This window comes from Ursus americanus, chromosome 26 (genome assembly GCF_024610735.1).
Source record: "Ursus americanus isolate L20-20 chromosome 26, mUrsAme1.1.p, whole genome shotgun sequence".
NCBI lineage: Eukaryota > Metazoa > Chordata > Mammalia > Carnivora > Ursidae > Ursus > Ursus americanus.
This window is the reverse complement of record NC_142152.1, coordinates 41,548,570-41,571,698: the sequence shown is the minus strand read 5'-3', so window position 1 is coordinate 41,571,698 and position 23,129 is coordinate 41,548,570. Positions and strand designations below refer to the sequence as shown.

Below are 23,129 nucleotides of genomic sequence, written 5' to 3'. Positions count from 1 at the left end.
AAGAGCCTCCCTCACAGATGACCCAGCCCAGGGAGGGGCCAAGACACCCACCTGGCCCCACACCCCCTGTTCACACAGCCTTCTGCAAGGCCTGGGCCCGAGCCCTTCCGCCTACCCAGGGCTATGGACAGGGCACTGCCAACAAGCGGGACGGCATTTGCCCCCACGATCAATCCAAGCAGGAAGCTGATGCCCTTCCAAGTTTACGGATGGGGAAACTGAGGATCAGAGAAATGAGGTGAAATGGCCCACACAGCCAGCATACCGCCCTGGGTCTTCCTGAGCCAGCTCCTCCCTGCCAGGCAAAGTGCGTGTGCCAGGCACACAACATACCAAGAGCCATCCCTCTTCTTTCCCTCTCGCTCAGCGGCTGGGCTCGGCGCCCGAGAAACTGCTGCCTTCCTTCCTCCTTCCTTCCTTCCTCCCTCCCTTCCTTCCTCCTTCCTTCCTACCTCCCTCCCTTCCTTCCTCCTTCCTTCTTCCTCGTCTCCTTCTTCCTTATTCTTTCCTCCCTTCCTTCCTCCTCTGTTCCTTCCTCCCTCCCTCCCTTCCTTCCTCCTTCTTTGTCCCTCCCTTCCTTCCTCCCTCCTTCCGTCCTTTTTCCTTATTCCTTCCTTCCTCCCCCCCCCCTTTTAGTTCCTCCTCCATTCATCCCTTTACACCTAACTCCCTCATCTGTGGGCCTCCACGATCAGAGCCTTGGGTGTGCAGACCTCCCTTCACAGCCCTTACCTCTGTGCTCACCTAGCATTTTTGTTCCCTATTCCTTTCTTGTATTTCTTCCCAAATCTCGCCTTCCTGATGTTGCTCTTCCCCACACGAGGGTAAGTCCACTTCCCCTGCCCTCCCCCGCCCAGGGCCCTCCTTTCCCTTCCTGGTCCCCTGTGAGAGAACCTGCCAGGTAAGCCCCCCGCCCCCCCCGCACACCGAGCACCAGGTCCCATGCACATCTGCAATCTCTCTTCCCGGCGCTGAGCCAGCGTTTACACTTAGGTATTTATTCTTTCATTTATGGGCCTCCGTTGCGTCTGTTTTATGACAGTGCTAGATGACGCGGCCTTACCACTGGGCTGGGTATTCCCTTTATTTTTCATTTATTCTCTGAAAGGGGCAGTGCATGAATCTATTTAAGGAGAGTGTAGGTAAACTAATTATAATCCCTGTTTGGACAAGCTCTCCCAACTCCCCATTTGGCACTGTGGTTGTTTTCATGTTTATTATCTTCCCTTTCTCGTCTTTTGCTTCTTTTTCCACTCCCTCCACTTCCCTCGCTCTACAAACAGGGACCAGTCGATCTCATGGCTAATCCTAACAGAGCCTGCAGCTTCGGACATACCCGCGGTGACCTTCTATGGTGTCCTTCCCCCCTTCCCCGTTCACCTGTTAGTCTCCCTCCACTCTCCTCCTCTCTCTTGCCCTCTGCAGCTGGGTCCCTGCATCTTTTTGCTCAGGGGCGGGGGAGGGGAGCCTTCAGGGGCCCGGAGTCAGATGAGTGACGATCCCAAGGACAGCTCTCCTGGCTGTCCCAAGCATCTCCATTTCTGATTCAGTCGTTCCTGTGTCCGGTCATTCTTTCTGTCACCCTTCTATTTCAATATTTATTCTTTCATTTATGGACCTCAGGTGCACAGAATTGGATTAACCACAACGCGTGGCTCCCAGAGCCGTCTCAGCGCCCATGCACGTGAGGCTCCCTTTTGTTCGTTAATTCCTCGAGCTGGTGATTTGGTTTAGGATTTAGTTCGCCATCTCCAGAGCCCAGTTTTGAGCCAGTCATAACTCTGGGCTCACGGCACCTGCTCGTGTTCTTACCCCAGTGTGGGCCTCTCCCTCTCGTGTATCTACACGCATCAGTCTTTTTATTTATGGTCTTGTTTTTATCATTTATAAACTCTGGGGCCCCAGATCTGAATGAATGTCCTGTCCTAGGCTTAACTGTCTGACCTATTTATTTATTATTTTTATAGACTTTTTTTAGTTTTTATTTTTTTCCCCATCTTGATTGCTTTTTTCTTCCTCCCATCCTTTGTCTTTCTCACTGCCTTTTCATTCTGTTGGAAATTAGGCACCCTCCTCATTGCTTAACACAAACCTTTTGCTCCCTCACTCCTTCCTAGGGCGCTCATGGATCCGGCCAGTCCTTGTCCCTAGTTAAGTAACTGTTTTTATGCTCCTGGAGGCAGGCACACCTAACTGCAACCGTCCGCCCCACCCCAAGCCCGTTCTCCTGCTTCTGTCTCTCTCCTTTCTCTCTTCTCTCTCGCGTTCTTTCGATCTTTGGCCCTCAGTCACCACAGACCGACGAATCCTACTGCCACCTGCAAATGGCCACCCCTGACCCCTGAGGCTCTGCGGTGCGTGCACTTCTTCCTCCCTTCCTTCCTTCCTTCCATTTTCCCTTCATGTTTTCTTTTTCTTTATCAGCTACTTACTCCACTATTAACGGAAATGAGTGTCCAGACTCTGACCCTTGATGCTCCGCGGTCTGAGCCCACCCTGTCCCTCGGATCTCCTACCTAGCCCCCATCTCTCTGTTTGGTTGCCAACACCCTGAGAGCTGTCCTTCCCTCCTGAGTCAGCTTTGCTTCTCCCTTCCACTTGCCTGCCTGCCTTCTCCGGGGGCTTTGGGGCCCAGATGACATTAATGACAATCCTGTTGCCCAGGGGCCTGGCTCCCCTTCACTCTGCCCTGTTTCTCTAGATCCTGATTTACTTGTTGATTTAGACACTTATTTTATTGATAGTGCCCTGGCTTGTCGAGCTGGACTCACCATAACCTTTGCTGCGTGGCAACGCTCTAGCACGAATCCTACCCCCGTCTACTTGTCTGCATTTACTTACCCATTCCTGTTCCTTTTCCTTCTCTGCCTCTTGATTTGTATTTGGGTATTTTACTTTATTCTCTCTTTTACCCTTTCATGGGACAGATTCAGCTCCCAGGACTGGGGGACACAAGCCCCTCACGTCATGCTCCCATCCGTGTCCGGGAGTTTCCACCACTCACTCTCTCTTTGGCTTTCTCTCATTTTGATATTTATTTGTTTATGTGTGCCAGGAGTTAGACAACTTTTGGTAAAATTTAACTCTCTTCTTTGGTGTCCTGGGTTCTGTCTCTCTCTCTCTTTTTTTTTTTTTTTTAATCTGTTCTTAGACTCTTGGCTGCCTGTTTGTCTATGCCAGGTGCCCACGTGTGGATTCATCGTAATGGCTGGTTCACGGTCACCTGGCACAGTACTCCTTGTGCCTCCTTATATATTCGTGCAAGCCCTAATCGAAGAAAATGCTCGCTCTTCCTTTCATTTACTAAGTACCTTTTGCCGTGTTCTCGTTCCCCCCAATCACCGGCCCCCTCTCCCTCTCCCGCACCTGTCGTGCTCACCAGTGCTTTGGGAGTCCTTTCAGTGACCTTCTCTTTATGCATTTTAATTCTGATTGTGTGGTGACACACAAAAAGCCATACATAATTAACGTACGGGACCTGATGAGTCTGGAGAGAAGCGTGCACCACGAACCCAACACCACGATCCTTGTCCTAAACCTATCCATCACCTCCAGAAGTTTCCTCCCGCCCGGAAGGACCATTATCACTGCCGTCATCTGTGATCAGAACACTCCACAGAAGATCTAGCCCCCTAGCGAGTGTGTGAGCACACGGCATGGTCCTGTGGCCACTGGCTTCTGCATTTCCACCCTTTGGTCATTCTCTCTCCTATTTACATTTTATTCTTTTATTGGTAAACTTCAGGGGCCATTTATTTGCATTACACCTATTCTTGGCCCACGAGGACTGGGTGTCAGCTTGTGTGTGGCTCTCTTTACCTGATGATTCAATATTTTATTGATTCAGAGATCACTCTGCTAGGCATCAGATGGGATCTCATTCCCTGCATCCGCATCCTGGCTTGCTCACTTCTCTACCTGTTTATTAGTTGATCCACTCCTTTGTGCCTTCATTCATCCATGTATGGGCCATTATTTGGATCATGTAACAGATACCAGTGAAATGACCTCGCAACAAGAGAAACAGAACACCCACAGTATCTTAGAGTCTCCTGCTTCCTCCCACCAAGCTGACCACGGAGGCACAAGCCACAGTCCCTAACACATACACATGGCAGATGCAGGCAGAGTCCATATTAGTGCAGCCAGACCCTCCCGGGGTGCACGTCCTAGACCAACCAGGATAGATGTGCAATTAGGGCCGGGTTCCCCAGGCCCCTTTGGCAGGGCAGGCGCTTCCCCCTGGACCCCGGTGAATGGCCATCCCCATGAGAAACCTGTTTCAAGACCCTAGAGTACACAGAGACACACACACACGTTGTACACAGTGTCCCCAGTGGGAAACGACAGACATGGCGTTCATTTCTAAATAGACGGCTTTGTCTGTAGCAATATGAAAATATTTTGGCCTTTCAAGGCCAATACAAAAGAAACTACCCATTACCATTGCTGAGTGTCTCAGTCCGAAACAATAAAGAACTTGAAGAGGTTTAGCCGGAAACTTTGAAGACAGAAAATCTGCCCATTCTGTTTTCCAGACATTTCAAGGGGGTGAGCGAAGGTCATTGGAGCTCGAAGCCCGTTTGAGAGGCTGGTCCCTCGGCCCGCGTTTTTTCCTTGGCCCTTTGAAGGGCCCCCCAGCTCACAAGGGCACTTCCATCCTAGTCTGCCCTGGGGCACAAGAGCCAAAGGGACACTCAATAATGAAAGGGCCATTCACTGAGAGGAGCGAGAGAGAAGGGATTCTTTGGGGGTCCGGCACTCGAAGCCGCCTATAGAATTCTTTTGCCACAGAGACAACACAAGGAGGCTGGGGGTCCCGCCTTAGAACACAAGCCCCCCAGGTCCGCAATCAGTTTGGCTCACTGGGCACCCGCCTCCCCGTGAGCGGCCCCCTGGCCAGTGCTCACCAGGCCCTCCCACAGGGCTCGCCTGGCAATGTGCTCTGGGTGGCAGCCCCCACCCTCAGTGACGAGCCCACAGACGTGTCCCCCACACTCCAGCAACTTACGATTTGAATGCTGGAGGGTGCTGGGTCATGTGTCGCGCTGTCTCCTTCCATGGAGGATTCCGGATGGCGTCTTCAACTGGAATGAGAGAGCACGGGGTCACTGGGATGGAACCTCACCCAACCAAAGCAGGGACTCCCCAACTTTCTAGCAGGTGTGGAATTGGTGAAATCAAGCATTTCTCTTTTCAGTACCCTGGCTTGCAAGCTCACTCACCCGCCAAGCTCCCCGCCCCGGCTTTAACTACCCATGGAGTCGATGGGGACAGGCCCAGAGGCAGGGATGTGGCTCCTGACCCAAGAGCCCTTGGCTTAGTGCTACGCATGGAGATACGTGCCATTTTGTGGAGCTCAAAAATTTAGAGCCACGACATGAATGACAGCTGAGCTGGACACCAAAAGGGTGGGGAGAAGACTCCCTGGAAGGGTATCCCACTATGGAGGAAGGGCAGTGCCGAGGCACAGCATGTGCTCGGGGCGTGGTGTGAGCGTGGGTTAAGACTAGAGTGGTAGGCTGTGGGCCACGGGCTGTGCTGTCTGTGATGTGTGTCCTAAACCATGGTGCACATGTCAGAGGATAGAAGATCGTGGTGCCTGGAGAGATACCTTCACTTTAATAAGTATGTACACATTTTTTTTTTTAAGATTTTATTTATTTATTTGACAGAGAGAGATAGCCAGTGAGAGAGGGAACACAAGCAGGGGGAGTGGGAGAGGAAAAAGCAGGCTCCTAGCAAAGGAGCCTGATGTGGGACTCGATCCCAGAACCCCGGGATCACACCCTGAGCCAAAGGCAGACACTTAACGACTGCGTTACCCAGGCGCCCCTATGTACACATTTTAATCAGCACCGAAGAGCTGTGTCCAGGTACATCAAACCTTGCGTTTCAAGCATTTGCCTTAAAGTTAAAAAAAAAAAAATGTGAGGGGCGCCTGGGTGGCACAGCGGTTAAGCGTCTGCCTTCAGCTCAGGGCGTGATCCCGGCGTTCTGGGATCGAGCCCCACATCAGGCTCCTCCGCTATGAGCCTGCTTCTTCCTCTCCTACTCCCCCTGCTTGTGTTCTCTCTCTCGCTAGCTGTCTCTATCTCTGTCGAATAAATAAATAAAATCTTAAAAAAAAAAAAATGTGAGTTAAGCAACGGTAGTTACTATATCTGTCAAAACACACAGACTGGGGTGCCTGGGTGGCTCAGTCGTTAAGCGTCTGTCTTCGGCTCAGGGCGTGATCTCAGGGTCCTGGGATCGAGCCCCGCATCGGGCTCCCTGCTCAGCTGGGAGCCTGCTTCTTTCCTCTCCCACTCTCCCTGCTTGTGTTCCCTCTCTCACTGGCTGTCTCTCTCTGTCAAATAAATAAATAAAATCCTTAAAAAAAAAAACAAAACACAGACTGTACAAAAGAGGGAACCCAACGAATGACGTAAGCACCGGACTTTTTTTCATAACAACGTATCAACCACTGGCTGATCAGTTGTAACAAAATGGGCCGCACACGCAAGCTGTTAATAACAGGAGCAATCAGGGACAGGGGCAGGTGTAGGAATTCTCTGTGCTTGCCATTCATTTTTTCCATAAACCTAAGGCTCCTTAGGGGGGAAAAAACGTCTATTTGTTAAAGCAAAACAAAACAAAACAAAACCGATTGTTCTAAGCGAATTGATTTTGAACACACATTCAGTAGTCTCGTGAAGGTTAAGTAGCGTGGCCAAAAGGTAGTCGGCCACAGCTGAGGTCTGAACAGCGCTCTGAGGTGGGTGAGAGCAGAGCCAGAGGTCAGGCGAGAGAGGGCACAGGCAGGGAGCCCCAAGGTAGGAAGAGGCCCTCTGCAACTCCCCCTGCCCTGACTTAAGCCCTGTGCGATCCCCTCCACGTCTATGCCTCCCAAGACTTGGCCGGGACACAGTGGGGTATACCTCTTGCTTCCAAATCCTCCTAAAAATTCCTTCCCTGGCCTTGAGCTTCCAAAACCCTGTTTTCCTCTAATTGGTTGATTTTATAACCAAAAAACACCCGAAGTCTTTAAAAATAAAAATAAATACATGTTAACCAAACAGTCGTAAGCTGGTGGATGACCAAGGGCAGACTCCGGGCCCCCCATTTGGAGCAGATGCCCCCCAAGATAGTTTCCAGCCCTCCCCGGGGTGAGCACCTGAGGTGGCCCTCTTACCATGACCACAGTCCTAAGGTGACAATGGGACTCTAGACCCTGAACACACAGCAAGACCCCAGCACTGCCACTTCCCATGGGCGTAAGGGTGGCAGGGGGAGGACTTTGGTGTGTTTACTGGGACCAGGGTAATCAGGTAGCTTGGGGCATCTGTGTTTTGTTTTCCCTGCTTCTGCCCCCAGGGCTCCATGAGCCCCCAGAGCTCCTGGCGGCCCTGGATTAACCTTCATGCAGACCCAGGCTGCTCTGCGAAAACACGGCACTGGCAAAGTCGTGCCTTGGTTTCAGAGCTGCGTGCAGCACAGCCCTGGGTCCGCCGTGATCTGTGATAACGCAGCGCCGGGCTGGAGCGGTAACAGATGCGTCAGGAAAGCTGCAGAGATGAGTCACTGTCTGGAACCAGAGGAAAACTCAGGGCTTCCTTACGGGGTCCAGAGAAACAGCCGCCACCAGCATTTGATCTCAGACCTCCTAAATTCCTGCGCTGAGCTCATGACCCACTGGTAGACGCCCAGAAGCAGCCTCCATGGCTTCCCAGGCTTAGAAAAGCCTAGCTGTTCATCGCAAGATTTTAAAAGTGACTCTTTCCCGGAGGCCAGCAGGACCGAACGGGTCTGGCATGCCTTTGGTACAAAGAACTTATGGATGTTTAGTGCAGGGAAAGACACAAAAGGATTATTTTCAATAAAATGGTGATTTCCAGAAATAGAGCCCATAGTGTATACAAATAATCAGCCTCGCCTCAGATCTCATGCTTCCTACCTGTTGAGTAAAGACCACCCTCCTACAACTTCCCTTACAGACGCAGGCTCTTTGCAAAGCTAATTTCCTGTACCTTTGTGAAGACAGGGGCCTGGACATTATGGACCCATTTATGAAAATGGGAGAGGTAATTGGGACATCTTTTGAAATCACGTCCCCTCTCTCGCCGGCCCCCGTCAGCCCTCTAATTTCAGTTGGCCAGGCCACGGAGAATGTTTACATATGCCTCTTCCTGGAACCTCACTCTCTGCTTCAGGAGTGGGCAATTAGAGAGAATTAGGGCCTCTCTGGTGTATGTTTACGGTTAATGGCTGGAGTGGCGGAGGCAGCCTCGGCAAAGGCAGTCGCTGGTCTAATTGAGGCTGGCAATTTTTCGACTCCTCATTTCAGCTCCCAGGTATTATAGCAACCAAGGTCACAAAGCAAAGGCTGCAGCCCACTGTGGCGATAACCGGGTGCGGGACCGAGCGAGGGCTCCGTGAGCTCATTTACCCGTCCCATGCTAAAACACAAAGGGATAGCTGGAGGCGTCTTCTAAGTTGGGTCTGGGACGGATAGCCGGTACAGGCCTGGTTACTGAGCACTTTTCCAGAAGTTTCCACCCTGATGGCTTTTTCAGGAAGTTCTCAGCGAGCAGGCGAGGGCACCAACAGAGGTGTTGCCCAGAGTCTCGTGACCACAGCGCACGGGGTGAACCCCAGGGGATGGCACGGCCAGCCACACCCTCCTGGGACTGCCGCCACGGGGCCAGTCTCATTACACACTGACCACTCCACAGCCCAGAAAGGTTTTCCAGGCCTGGCCGGCGGCCCACCCATTTGGAAAAATGCTCCATAAAATGCCATCCCCGCCTCAGAGTGCGCAGGCAGCCCCTGGGAGCTAGCTTGGGGCATGAGCGCTATCGGGATCTTGTTCACAAAAAGCTGGCCTTGGGGACTCGCTAATGACTGCAACCCCATTGCTCGTGCTGGTCAAGAGGGAGCCAGCCACCAGCAGTGGGCTTCACGGCCAGGGCCTGCTATCCGGGATGGGGCGCCGGCCCTCTCTGTTCCCTCTCTAAAGCAGAGGGGAAGGGATGTCAGGGGACCAGTCATCTCTGACCCTCTGACTCTAAAGACCCAGCAAACAAACAAACCAAAGGGCCACTGAGGCATCTGGAAGAAACCCAGAGTTCCAAGGGCTCTCAGATGCCCGGGATCCTGCACTGCCCCATGTTACAGATGGGAAAACTGAGGTCAAGAAGGCTAAAGACAGGATCCAAGGTCACTCCCAGACTTGGGGCTGAGCGTGGGCTGGGACCAAGTCTCCAAAAGACCATGTCCAGAGCACCCATTCAGAATTTTCTCCTCTGAATGACAAGCCCCAGGTAGTGGGAGTGTGCCCACCAGCCAGGAGGTGAGTGGGGGCCCAGTCTTGACACCTGAGGCCTTCCACCCACCACCCCTTCCGGTGAAACAGGGCCCTTGCCTTTCCCAAACTGACATCCTATGCTCCTTCTGCCTTAGAGAATACACAGAGATGACAGGCTACTGCCTCCTTTTACAGATGGGGAAACTGAGGCCCACAAGCCAGCAGTGAGAGGCACCGGCCAAGACTGAGACGGGGACTCCTTCCTCTCACGGCAGGGACTGCTTCCCCAGTTGCCCCAAAGGGGCCAGAGCCCTCGGGACAGTTTGGGGCCGGGCTGGCGCAAACGCTTTGCCCTCCACCTGGCAGGGTCCCCTTGCCTGGGGCCGCCCCTTGGCCTGTGAGCCGTGCTGACCCCGTCATCCTCCCTAACTGCCAACACCGGCCCCCAATTTCTTAAGCTGGTGGAAGCAACTCTGCCTCCAGTGTCAGGCGGGCCCGGAGAACAGGGGGTGGGGGAAGGCAGAAGGAGCCACCCCCCTGTGGGCCCACACGGCTGGCACAGACATGTGGTCAGCCTTCAGCCCCTCGGACCCTCCTCCCAGCCCCCTCCTTTCCACCCTGGAGTCCTGTCTCCCTGGCCTCATCTGCCTGTCTGGCGTTCTCTCGGGCATCAGGCCCGGTTTAGTCCAATTCTTGTTTACAGGCAGAGGCACGAGAATTCTTCCTCCTGAGACACTTGCAGAGAAGCCCTAGCACCAAGGAGCGTAAGCATGTCTGAGGTCGCGCTGACGGGGTGACTGGTTAACCGTGTCATTGTGCAGCCTCTTGTCTGCGCGGTGCAGCCCCCGACACACACACAAGGAAGGGGCCACCGCGGCCCGAGGGAACACACACACACACTCCGGTCCAGGGAAGGTGATTGAGCTTTTCTCCTTTTCATCTGAAGAAAAGGCACCTTCTATTGAAAGAATGTATTCACAGGACCTGGGAAAACTCATGTGCACTCAGCCCTCCCGATTATCCCCAGGTGGCTGTTCTCCATGGGGGGCGCCCCCACATTCCTTTCTGCCTGCGCCTTTGTTCCGTCTCAAACAGCCCTGGGAGCTCCCAGGCTAAGAGTCTCCTCCTTAAGCCCCTGCCAAAGACCCTATTCACGGCTCCGAGGAGCCAGGCGAAAGGTGGTGGGCAGCCTTCCTCTCCCCCGACCCCCAGGGTGGGAGACTTAAGAACTCTCCATCTGGATTGTTTTTAAGCCCAAAGAAACTGGAGAGCAATTAAGAGACCCACGACTACACCCTCCACCAGCCTCCTCTCCCCTGATTAATTCCCCTCCCACAAGCATCCCAAGTGGGGGCCGACCCCAGCCTCAGCTCCTCAGCACCTGCTCTGGCCCCTGGTGCCTCGTGAGCCCAGGACTCAGGGGAGGGGGCAGCTGAGAAGACAAACACAGATATTTCTGGAGACTTTCTCATCAGTCAGTCCCCAAAAGCATGGCTAGAGCAATCAGTTTTCCACTGTGAAGACCAGGATATGGGACCGAGCCTCTAAAATCCAGAAAGCACTAGAAATTCCAGGATGTATAGGCTCCTCAAAGATGGGTCTCTCGACCTGGCACAGATAAGGAGTCCCCCTCCCCCAACACCCGCTTCAGCTGCACCAAACTGAACTTGGGACCCCTTGCGCTGGGGCTGCTCTGTCCTGCAGGGGTGCAGGGTGCCGGGGCCGGGGGGGACAACTCTGGGAGCAGACCTCCTCCCAACAGAGTCCCAACGGCTCTCTGAATTCTTTCCTGGCTCTGAAACACAGACTCTTTCCGCACCGAGGACGAGAGCTGCCTCTCCAACAGCCCATCCCTCAGACTTCCCTAAAGGCCCAGCTTCTCGAGGCCACTCAGGACTCGGGGCTGCCCCCTTGGAACCAGGCACCAGAGAGAGAGCTGTCCCTCCTTCTCTGCCCACACTCATGTCTCGCTTTCAAAATGGGAGCCCCCCACTCGAGATGGCCTCATTTGGAAAGATATGACTCTTTTCCAGAATTTTCCATCTGCTCACACCAGAGATGGGAGACCAGGCGATGCTTCCTTGTTCCCCCTTTAGGAGAGAGGACAGGGCTCAAAGCAGCGGAAGGAAGGGGGACCACTCCTGGGACGGATTCACACTGTGTTCAACACGGGACTTCTAAAAAGAAATCGCCCCCAGAGCGGCAGGCCTTTCTCAATTCAGCTGACAATGCTGGTCTCTCCATCGCCCACTGCCCTTTAACCCTTTGGAACCTTAATTTGTCTCCCTCCACACCCCCTCTGTGTAAAGCCGCCTTCTTCTTTTCAAGGAAAAATTCATTAGCAAGCTCATTAAAGATGGGTCGATTTTTTTCTCTTTCTGGAAGTCAGAATGGTCATAAAAAACACATTGAAGTTACTTCATGTAAACGGATAAGAAACACATGCATCCTGTTGCCCTTAAGTCTTGCCAGGTTTTGACATTATTTGGAGAAATGTGCTTGGAAATGCATTTGGGGTTTGAATCACAAGTCAGGAGGCATGAGGTCAGGGGCCCCAAAAGCTACAATGAGCACCCCAAGCAACCTGCAGGTGGGAAAACATGGGGCTGAGGGTCACTCTGTGTCCTTCCATGAACACAGAGGCTGAGCTTTGCTCTGGGATCCGTGTCCCACCCACTCAGGGGGAGGCCCGTGGGAGGGGAGCGCCAGCTTCCAGACAAGACCACCATCTCCTCCGTGCATCTGTGCCCTCCTAGAAGTGCCCAGTTAGAGGAAGGCCCTGGCGACCAGCCTCGCATGTGACAAATGGCCAAAGAAACCCCTCCTGCCACAGTAACAGGGCCCTCTGCCCTCCGTTGGGCCTGTCAGGGGCTCCTATCTACCCCTTACTGCTCAGGGGTGGGCCAAGCCCTCCAAAAAAGAATTTTCCTGAAAATGATCATTTCTTTCAACACTTAATAATGCCTGGGATGTTCGGTTGCAAGGCTGATTTATGATGTTCTAACCCTTTCATTGAGAAGAATACTTGATCTAGTCTTTACTTTCTGCTTCATGACACACAAAAACATGTATCTGCCTGAGACGGAACGTTCCCAAGTGTACCTGAAATACAACTGGGCGCAAAGAGACGCCACCCCACACTGCTGTGGAGGACGAGGGGCAGGGGGCTGGCAAAGTCTGGGGCGGGCTGGACACCTGCCTTCACCTTGACTCTGCCCCTCAGCTCAGCCCACCTTGAGGGAGTGCTGAGATGTCCCTCCGGAAGAATCCAGAAACCACGGGGGCTTGGCTCAGACTAGCTACGTGGATCTGTCTGGTAAGCTCCGGATGAGACCCCCCCCACCCCCCCAGACCCGCACCCTGCCCTGTGTAAAGCTTCCCGCCCAGGCCTCTCTGCCACGTGCTTGCAATGGCTCAGCAAATGCCAGCTATGAGGTAAATATCACAGGGCAGAGCCTTCCTGGTGCCCGTCCTTGGATTCAGCCCTGGGCACACACTCCCCACCTTGAGGCAGCCTGCCTGGCTCTCCAGGGAATGAAAACAAGCAAAGACAACAGTCCCCAGGTTCGGATGCCTCCACCCTTGCTGCCTACACTGACGGGTTTTGTTTAAAATTAATATCCACACCCCATTTCCCTTCAGTGGAGAAGGGAAGGGCAGACCCGTCTCTGAAACCTCTGTCGGATAAAAGGGCATCACGGAAGCTGAGTTAGAAACCCAAGACCTCGCAGTGAGTGTGGCGGGGGGTGGGGGTGTCTGCGGCACCTGGAGGAGGGGGCCCCTACTGTGTTCATCGCCTGCCTCTCACCAGACCCTGCGTGTGGGCACCAAGGACAATGCTGGTATCTGGCCCAAGGACACGGCTGGGACCCACCCGAGGCTTCATCACTGTCTGTGGGCTTGAGGTAGCCTCACCGGGCCCTTCCCCATCTCCCCTGGACCAGCCCAGGAGTCTCACTGGCCTCATCCATCACCCCGTGGCTGCCCCGGGAGCATCCGGCGCAAGGCACAGCAGACACAGAGCCAGCCTCGCTAGCCCAGCCCCCCTGCGCTGGCTCTGACAACGCCCCCGGCCCCTCCGTGAGACTTGGCTCCTGGGACCTGAAAAAGGAACGTGCCCTCAGCTGAGCTTCCTTTCTTCCTGTCCATCTTGCTTAGCTGCCACATGGGCCACGTCACTGCACAGGATCTCCCAGGGAACCCCGCTAGACTCTCTGGTCCTTAAGGCAAAGCTGGTCTTAGGCACCCCAGGAGAGCCCCAGCCCTGAGCCCCCATGGCTCCATCCATGCGTCTCGAATAAGTAAAGCACAGATAAACAAATGACTCGTTCTGGCGTGAACCGTGTGCCTATAATCCCCCGCTTTCTTCTTCTCTACCATTACTGATTTTATTTAAACAGACACAAACATTCCCATCTCATTGCAATCTCAGGGGTGAGGAAAAGGGGCCAAGAGAAGAACTCACTCAAAAACCATTCTGTGATTAAAGGACATTATCAAAGCCTGGTGTGTGAGAACCCAGCACTCTCACGAGGGCTGACCATAGCATTGGCTTTCAGGGAGAAAGGTTTTCTACAGACAGACAAGCTTTCTTATTTCCCTGTCTCCACGCTGGCCCTCTGGGCAAGCCTCGGAGACCAGAGAGGGCAAATGCACCATTCTTCATTTCATTCACGTGCTTAGCAAAGCTGCACTGAGGACCTACTGTGTGCCTGGCCCGAGCTGGTTCTCGGGGGCCCAGGGCCAGAGTTGTGGACACCCCTCACTTACCGTGCCTGACCCACGGCATGCCACTGCCCATGGTGGGCCCCCCACGCTGGCTCCATGTGGCCACGGTCCTGGCTCCAGGCAGCGTGCAGACCCTCAGGCCACAGGGTTGGTGAAGAAGATTCACTCTTGGTAGCGGCCCCCTCCCCAGGCTAAATGTGTACATCCGTGAATAGAGATGTGTGAGCTGAAACTAACAAAATCCTAGTGTCCCAAGAAAGCAAGAAACTCACCCCAAACCAGGAGGAAGTGGAGAAGCGCAGGGCTGGACATAAGGTACCAGGCGACCAACAGCAGGGCGGGCTCAGTGGGGCAGGGCGGCGGTCCTCCGGGGGCTGCCTCGGCCTCTTCCGTCTGGTTCTTGGGCCGACCCAGCCAGGTCGCAGCCAGTGTGCCGAGGACAGGGCTGACCTGCAGGAGAGGCAGGAAATTAGGATTACGACAAGGCTAGCACTCCAGAAGAGCTACACACACACACACACACACACACACACACACACACGAAAAGGCATCAAACCCAGTCTCACCTGCAGCGTGGTTTTCGTGGAAGGAGGTGGTTCGTGAAGATGAGCAATGATATGAAGAGGCGGAGAAGCAACGGGCCTAGGTGGCAGCGCCCACACCAGCCATGAGGCCAGGGGCACAGCAGAGCCCAGGATTCACAGGGACAGGCTGTGGCTAACACCCAGTGGGACGAGAGGTGGCGGGGGTGGGGGCAGGACAGAAGTCTGGCTGCAGTCATGGTCCCTCCAACCCCCCCGAGGGAGGGGGCATCCAAGGATGGTTGGGGGAGGTGGCATGCCAGCGGGGGCCTGGCCCATGGGCACTGGGGACTGGTTCTCTAGCCACACAGGGGAAGGGGCTCCTTAGGCTGGGGGGGGGGGGCATTTGGGCCCAATAGTCCAAGAGGCAAGCAGGCAGGAAGTGGACAAGGAAGCAGGCAGGGCCAGGTAACCACAGGTGTGGGCTCAGCAAGGAAAACCAACCAGCTAGGCACAGGGCTGGACAGCTGAGGTCCAGAGGGTCAGGAGCCTGTGATTCAGGCACAGAGAAGGGGCATGTGGGTCAGGCCAGGCGACAGACAGACTGTGGCAAGCAGAGGTCCAGGTGGGTCAGGCTGGCCACCAGACAGAGCGAAGCAGGTAGGCAACCAGGCCAAGGGGGCCTGCAGAGCTCCCTGGAGGTTCCCAGCCAACGCCCGGGTGGCAGAGGGGCTAGATTTAGCCCCAGGGGGAGGAAGGCATCGTGGAGATAGAGGTCCAGGTCACAGACCCCAACTCAAGAGGGAGACCCATGTGGCCGGAGCCCGAGGGGCACGCACACCACCGCAGTTCCTGTGCCCGCCTCAGTCCTGAGCTGTAGGGCGGGGGGCCAGGGCAGCCATCAGCACTCAGCTACGGGATGGGGGGTGGGAGGCAGAGAGGGCGGCGGGGGGCAGAGCCCTGGAGATGGGCAGGTTCGAGTGTCCTCCAGGGATTAAATTAAAGGTCACGGGGGCCAACTGGCCCAAAGAAGGCAGACCAGGCCTACCCCTCTCAGCCCTCTGCTGGCCTTCTCCACAGAGCCGGAGGCCACCGCTCCAGCTCCTGAGACAGCACAAGGCCGCCCTCAACAGAAGCAACCCCCCGGCCAGCCCTCCCGGGGAGGCAGAGGCCATCAAGGGACACGCTATGGGATGCTGGGGCCGAGCCGAGGCCGGGCCGTGGGCTCGCTCAGTAAGGATCAACTGTTGGATGACGGCATGGCCGCCTGAGTGAGTGAAGGGGCAGGACCAGCAAAGCCCAGCTCAAACGGGGCTGGGGGTGGGGCGAGGCCCACTCCCCCTCAGTGAAACCAAACCCACCCACCACCCGATCGCCTTAAACTCCTAGGGTCCCAAAGACTCCCCTCTAGCATCACAAGTAATGGCGGTTCCTTCATTGACTCACCTGTCCAAACAGACATCCCACATACTCTTACTGAACCCCACTTTGTGCCAAGCTGAGGCTGGGGCACCCAGAGGTGGCATGGGCTGGCCTAGGGCACCCCCAGAGGACCAAATCAGGAAGTGGTGATGAAAGGAGGGGAGGAAGAAGGGAACGGAGAACAGAGGTGGGCAGTAAAAGCAGAAAAGCAGAAACTCAGAACTGTGGGGCGGGGGCATCTCCTGGCCTCACGCATTCTCTACTTTTCCACCTGGTGAAGCCACCTCTTCCTAGAACTCCAGAGCCTCCAGGATTGATTTAATGAGGGGTGTTGAGACCAGTGGGTTCTGGGAGCCAGAGGGCTCACACAGGAAGCCAGACTGGACCCCTGGGCTGGAAAAGTGGGGTGCAAAAGTCCTGTGTGCACAGGCAACAGAGAGCGACGTCCTTCCCAGGCGTAGCCGAGATGTGGCAGAAACAAGGGGCCAAGTGACAACGGGCCACCCCTATGCTCAAGGGAGCGATTAGCTCAGACCCCTCTGCTGGTGGCTTCAGAAAAGCTTAAAAGAAGACTGCCTAGTTTCCAGAAACCCAAGCAGAAGCAGAGTTGGGGGAGAGGATTTTTGTCAATGCTAGGCACTCGGGGTACCAGGAATGAGTACAAAAACCCCCAAGATCCTGGCCAACTAATGCCTTCCACACCCTTCCCAGGTTCTCAGATGCTGGCATATTAATGACTTGGGGGCTTGTATTTTAATTACTATTTGAGAAGAGGTCCATGGTTAACTTTTTCCTATTTAAGCCTTCTCATTTAGAAACACCAGGAACTGCTCTATTATGTTACTCTCCAATAACGACCCAGGGTGGGGTAGGTTTTGGTGGGATCCCTATTTTCAGAGGTGCTCATCCTCACCCAGGCAACCCCGGGTCACCTGGCCATCCCTTGACACGGTTAAAGTGCCAGACGATTTGGGTTTGCAGATTTGAAAAGAGCAAGCGAATTCTGAGCCATGATGCCAGAGAAACGTTAGCCAACAGAGAACTTGTGGGCCTCCTCCCCTGGCCCCTATCACCTCCTTTCTCCCTTAGTTTTCATTTGGCTAAAGGTCTGGCTAGAATCTGATGATTAATTGGGAGTGGTCTAATCCTGATCAGCCTTGGGGTAGAAAAGTCCAAAACTTGGGACCCAGAAGGGCAGGTTGCAGACTTGGGGAGATACCTGCTCTAAAGGGATCGATGGGCTCTGGGGAGTTCAAATATCAGGACAGAAGCTTGGGGCGTGGTATTCCTTTGGGGCACAGGATATATGGGGGAGGGAGATAGGAAGCCAGTAAAAGCACTGACTATTGGTTCTGACACCAGATCTGAGCTGTAATGTCCCCTCTGTGCACTTGGCTCACCGAGTGACCCTGACAAATCGCTGGCCCTCCGAAGCTCGCACTCAGGAGAATGTGGGAGCCAAATGGGAACCGCAAATCTTGCTGTTTCACGGGGCGGGGGCTCTGGGGCACCAATATCCATCTATTTCTTGATCAGGATGGGGCATTGCATGGGTGTTGGCCTTAGGATAATTCCAGGGGTTCTACAGGTAGATTATGATGTGTTTAAAGATCAGTTGAGTCCTGAAACAGGTCAGGTGCGTGCTCTGTAGGAAATGCACATGTCCATTCCCGGGATTTTCGGAGACTGAATCCAGGAGGCATGAAGCGCCTGGACCACTGCGACATCTGTGTGTAGTAGGGTCGAACAAAGGAACTTTCTGCAAAGCGGCCGTATCTGTGGCCAGCTTCCCAAAGCGGCCTTCAACTTTCAACCCCGCTCAATGGAACCTCACTGGGACAGAGGCAAAGACTCACATGAGGAGCCAATGAAACCCGGGCTCCAGCCCCAGAGTTAGAAGTGTGGCCTAAGCACCGGTTGCCCCTGCCTGCGGACGCCAGTTCACCTCATTATGATAATCAGTGTGTTTTTCCTTCACAGACAAAGAAGGGCTCCTTATGAGACGAATATTGGAATCCAGCAGCTACCTCATTAACGTCTGCAGCCTCTTCCTTGACAAGGCCCAAGATTAGCCCTGTGTTCATTAAGGGGAAAGGGCGGAAAGTGGAATAAAACTGAAAACCACAGCTGGGGGGAGGAGGAGGGCGCTTTCTGTGGGCCATTCATTCGCTGAAAGGCTGCGTGTACCTTCGGGACTTAATCACCAGCGAGGGGGGCTGGGGAGGGTTTAACCAGGATGCAGGAGGTAAAGAGGTTAAACTTGATAGAAGGAGTTAAAAACCCAAAATGGGGCAATTTGATTTGAAAGCTTCCTGGGATTTGTCACTGGGATAATCAATTTAAAACCTTTTTCCTGTTTACCTTCTTTTAGCTGGACCCGACCCGAGAGGAAACCTTTCTCTGGATGGGTTTTTGGTAGATTTCAATATTTTCCAAGGCTCCCTTCTCCATTTTTTGGTGCCTCTAGTGTCTTTTCTTACTGTTGTTTTTTTTTTTTTCTTTTTCTTTCTCTGCTACTCCTCCCCCCGCCCCCCACATCTTTCTTCCCCCTTTGGTTCTCCTTGTGGGAACTTAACCTGTCAGAAAAGCTGATGGGGACTCCGATTTTCTCATGAACATTTTATTGACATTATTTCAAGTCCTTCAACTAGTATCTGGTTCTTACCTGCAACCCATCCCACCTGACCTGCCAGGTAAAGACTAGCAACCCTATTCCAGAACTGAGAAAAACGTGGCTTGGAAAAACTGACTAACCCCAAGGCCTCAACACCAGGTGGTCTGGGCAGGCCTCGAACCTGGCCAAGATGCTAAGACAGTAGGAGAGGCAGTCTCGTAGACAGGAGAGCTGCGGATACTCCAGTTCTTAGGAGAAACTAAGAATGAGGGAAGCCAGGAGCAGGTGATTCTGTGAAGCGTCTGGGGAGTCTATGTCAACAGGAGAGAACCAAAGCCAAAAGCCATGTGAGGGCCAAGAATGAAAATGTGTCCATGTGTCCGTGTGTCCGTGAGCTGGAAATGGATCCAGAGTTAAGTGACAAAAAAGTCATTACCTGAGTTAGGGTCGTTCGACGGAGCAGAACAAGTCAGGAAGCAGTGGGTTGAAGAGGAAATTGGAGGTGAGGAAGGAAGACAGCAAGTGTAGACAGGCCTTTCGAGAAGCTTGGCTGTGAAAAGGAAAGGGACAGGCTGTAGTGGCTGGAAAGGGGGACAGGGGGGCCTGGGAGGCTCCAGGCTGTGGAGAGAGCAAAGTTAGGAATTGAGAGGGAAGAACTAGGGGTGGGAGGGACAGGTAGGTCTGAGACAGGAGGGACCAGCACAGCAGACACCTCTTCCTTCACAGCCCAAGAGGTGATGGGGGTGCAAATGTGCCGTGGGACCCCAATTGGAAGAACACCTTGATGGCCTCTGTTCCCCTTGGAGGTGGCAGGCCAGCCCCGGGGTCGGGACAGGGAGTTGTGAGGTTCAAATGAATCCATGGTTACAAAAGGCCTTTGCAGACTGCAAAGGGAGACATAAATGTTCGCTATAATTACTCACTGGTAGCAGGACGCCCAATTGTACAGCCCACTCAAACCTCACCGGGGCCTGGATTTTCACTGACCATAAATTAGGCGTCCTTACATTAAGGACGTAAAAACCAGTGGTAAAAGCTCCTGCCAGCCCCTGGAAGACAAAGGGTTCCCTCCTAATAGCCTGGATTAACTCAAAGCAGCTCTCCGCCCACTTCGTTTGTCACCTTCCAAGTCACCCTTCCACCTTCTATTTGCCACATAATCCAATCAGCCCCTTTCAGATGCCCGGGAGCTATTGTCTCCACCGAGCTGGGCTTCTCTAAAGCGCCGGAGTTGTTTTGTCTTGTCCGGACAAAACTGGTTGGCTTAAAAGGGGACGAAAGAAAGTGCGGGTCGGACGAGGACCCCAATTAGCTTCCAGGAGACCGTTCTCATCATCTTTGGATCACATGCCAGGCCTGGTGTGCTGGGCATATTGTCGGCGTTCCAGAAAATGTTTGTTGGATTAATTCTGCTTTTATTTACTCTGGAATTTATTTATTCAGCACAAACACACAGCACCTACTGGGTGCCATTATTACTGCGGGAGAATGGGGTTGGGCATGTGCACCACGAGGCACTAACCCCCCGGAGTTAAGTATCTAGCAATTTCCACAGCGATTTACAAAGCACTTTCATAGTGGTTACATCATTTGGTCTTCAAAAGCGCCCTGTGGGGTTGATAAAAGCGGGTGCTTTTTTTTTTTTCTTTTCTCTTTTTTAAATCCCCATTTAGCCCATGAAAGGGACTGGGGCTTGGAGAAGTTAAGTGACTTGTTTAAGGTCACACCTTCATTGAGAGGTGGAACCAGCACAGGGCAGCGGCGCTGGGGCCACCCAGACCCCCTGAGACCACGCTGGACAGCTGGGATTTCAAACAAGCTATCCCACTGTCAAATGCCTGATTGGAAATCAAAAGGGTCTTAGTAGAACTCTGGGTCGGGGGGGCATGTAAGCGGCAGCCACAAGGGCACCCAGGGTCCAACTCTGACCCCTTCTCTTGCCAACAATGTGACAAAACACTTACACTCCTCCAGCCTCAGTGTCCCGCTGTGAATGTGAACGTGTCCTATGCCATGGGAGGGGGCACTTGCTTCTCCTAAGTCCTATTCCCCCTGCCCCACCGACCGTTTTAAAAATCCCTCAAATCAATGTCGAACCCATTCTCATCTGTAAGTGAGGCTGCTTCATTCATATGTATGTACGACATGGAAATAAGACACTTGTAGAACATAGAAAGTGCTCTGGAAATGACCACATGCAAGATTCATGTTCTACTCAGGTCAACCCAACACCCATCTTGGTGGACCCCTACCTGCTTCAAGGAGAGCCCCGCGGACAGGGGGCTGCCTGGAGCGCTGTGGGAGAATAAACAAGAAGCATGAGACGAGAGTGACAGGGGTGGGAAGGGACTGACCTACCAAATGTTTCAACAGACATTTGCTGACCGCCTCCTCTATGCCCAGCCCTGCCTGAGGCGGTTTTATCTCATTCAATACTCACAACAACCCTGGGAGGCTGCTCTTCTTGGCCCCATTCCCCAGAAAGAACAGGGAGATCTGAGAAGAGGTGGGGATGCCCTTGGCAGTTCCGTAGCATGGCGTCAGGGCTCATGCTCATTCCAGAAGCCCATGTTGGGCCTTGGAATTGCCAGTGAGATGCTGGTCGAGCCCTTGGCCCAGGTCCCCCTCCTGAGAAGTTCCCAAAGGGATCCTTTCATTCAGGACATCATACAGGCAACAACAGGGTTGTCGTCAGAGAAAGACTGACAACTCCCTGGGGAGGGAAACACTCCAGGTCGCTGGCACATGAACACAAGCAGAGACTTATAGGAAAGTATTCATAGCATCAAGGCATAAGCATAGCAAAGGTCAGGGGTTAATGACCAATGCCCCCTCACTAGGGCATTGGTTTCAACATTCAGCCAAGAGGGAGAGCTGGCTGGTCAGTTCTGGTCCTCTTCATCTTCTGTCATCCTCGTCCCGGGGGTCTCCGCCAGTGGCTGCTTTGTATGCTGGTGTCATCCAGGGGTCGGAGCTCCTAGTGTCCTCTGCAATTGATCAAAGGTTAGAGGACCCACTTAAAAGCCCAAGTCTAGGCAGTAATTAAATTTAAATGAATTAATTACAACTAAAACTAATTAGTTAAAATTTAAAATGGTCTTTTAATTGCTAATGGGTCTGGGGGTGGTACAAGGAGGGTGGCAGGGGTGGGGATTCAGCCTGTCACGTTGGGTTATACACTGCTACAAAGAGGGGCTGAGGTACCATCAGGTGGAGGTGAGCAGCAAGCACCTTGGCAGCAGCGTGGCATCGAGGGGTGGTCCTTGAAGACAAGGAGGTGAACGGATGATGTCATCCCTGAAGAGACCCTATGGCATGGGAAGGGGGCCGGATTAGAAACCATCTTGATGACCTCTAACGGTCAGCAAAGGAACAGCAGAGAGAGGGAGGGGGCAGTCAGAGGGAGAGGGAGGGAGGTGGGAAAGAGGGGGCAGGAAGAGGGAGGAGTTAAGAGGGAAGAAGGAGGGGAATGGAAGGAGGAGGAAGGGGAGGAGGGAGGAAGGAGGAGGGAAGGGGAGAGAGGAAGGGGAGGAGAAAAGAGGGAAGAGGAAAAATAGAGGGGAGGGGAAGAGGAGAAATGGGAGGAGTAGGAAGGAAAGAACTGAAAAGGGGAGGAGGGAGAGAAGTGGGAGGGGGTAAGGAAGACTTGATTGACAGGGCACAAGTGTTAGCTGTATGCGCATGCGCAACCTGAAGCCAGGTCTAGCGGGCCAAGAACCATTTGCAGGCACAAACCGCTAGGGGGCGCGCGGCCAGCACTCAGGACTCAGGAGCACAGCCACCTGCGGCGCGAGCGCAGCAGAGCCTCCCGCGCCCCCGCAGCAGAGCCTCTCGCGCCCCCGCAGCGCCTGGCCAGCAGCTGTCAGGGGCACAGCTGGCATAGAATGGGCGGGGGGCGGGGGGCACCCAACAGGTCTCAGGCTGGGGTGGGGAGCAGCCACAGCCCGCACCAGCACATCGTGCAGGGCCGCTGTGTCCCCAAAACACCACGCCCGCCATCGCATGCCAGAATCCACCTGTGGACATCGAGCAGCGCCCCCCCAACACAAGTCCAGGGGCCCTTCAGCACCCCCCAACTGTGGGGGTCACCCTGCATCAGGGACACATGAGGCTATCAAGAAGGCACTCGCTATAGGATCTTTCCAGAACACGATTCCACTTTTAATAAGTAAAAACACAGAAATCTTGACTCTGACCTTCGGTAAATCCAATTAAACATAAATCAATTAAAATTATAAAGGCCCAGTTCTCGATACACCGTTTTCACTCATTTGCGTGGTCTCTGGACACATGATACAAAATAGTACTGCTAAAAGATAATATAAAGGCGGCCAAAACCACCTAAAATCACCCAGAGCACCATCGACCCCCCCCCCCACCACCACGCAATCTCACCTCCCTTCTTGGTCACAGCAAGAATTTCAAGATCTCGCACGATGACACCTAATTAACAATTTTACGACCCCTTCATCCTGCTCAAATGAGCCACACCTTCTTAAGACCCCCAAAACCAAAACCGACTAAGATAAACTAATATGCGTCCATGCTCTTGCACGAC

At 53.7% G+C, this 23,129-nt stretch overlaps 1 protein-coding gene across 1 annotated transcript in view; it reads right to left on the bottom strand.

The window, feature by feature from the left end:
- Window positions 1-22,570, bottom strand: part of LOC123778162 (uncharacterized) — a 32,256-nt gene extending 9,686 nt beyond the window's left edge. The window contains 6 exon segments of the mRNA XM_087855939.1: window positions 5,012-5,087; window positions 14,287-14,392; window positions 14,394-14,464; window positions 19,008-19,121; window positions 20,824-21,006; window positions 22,522-22,570. Of these exon segments, the coding sequence (XP_087712065.1) occupies window positions 5,012-5,087; window positions 14,287-14,392; window positions 14,394-14,464; window positions 19,008-19,121; window positions 20,824-21,006; window positions 22,522-22,570 (599 nt within the window).
- Window positions 22,571-23,129: the final 559 nt, after the last annotated feature.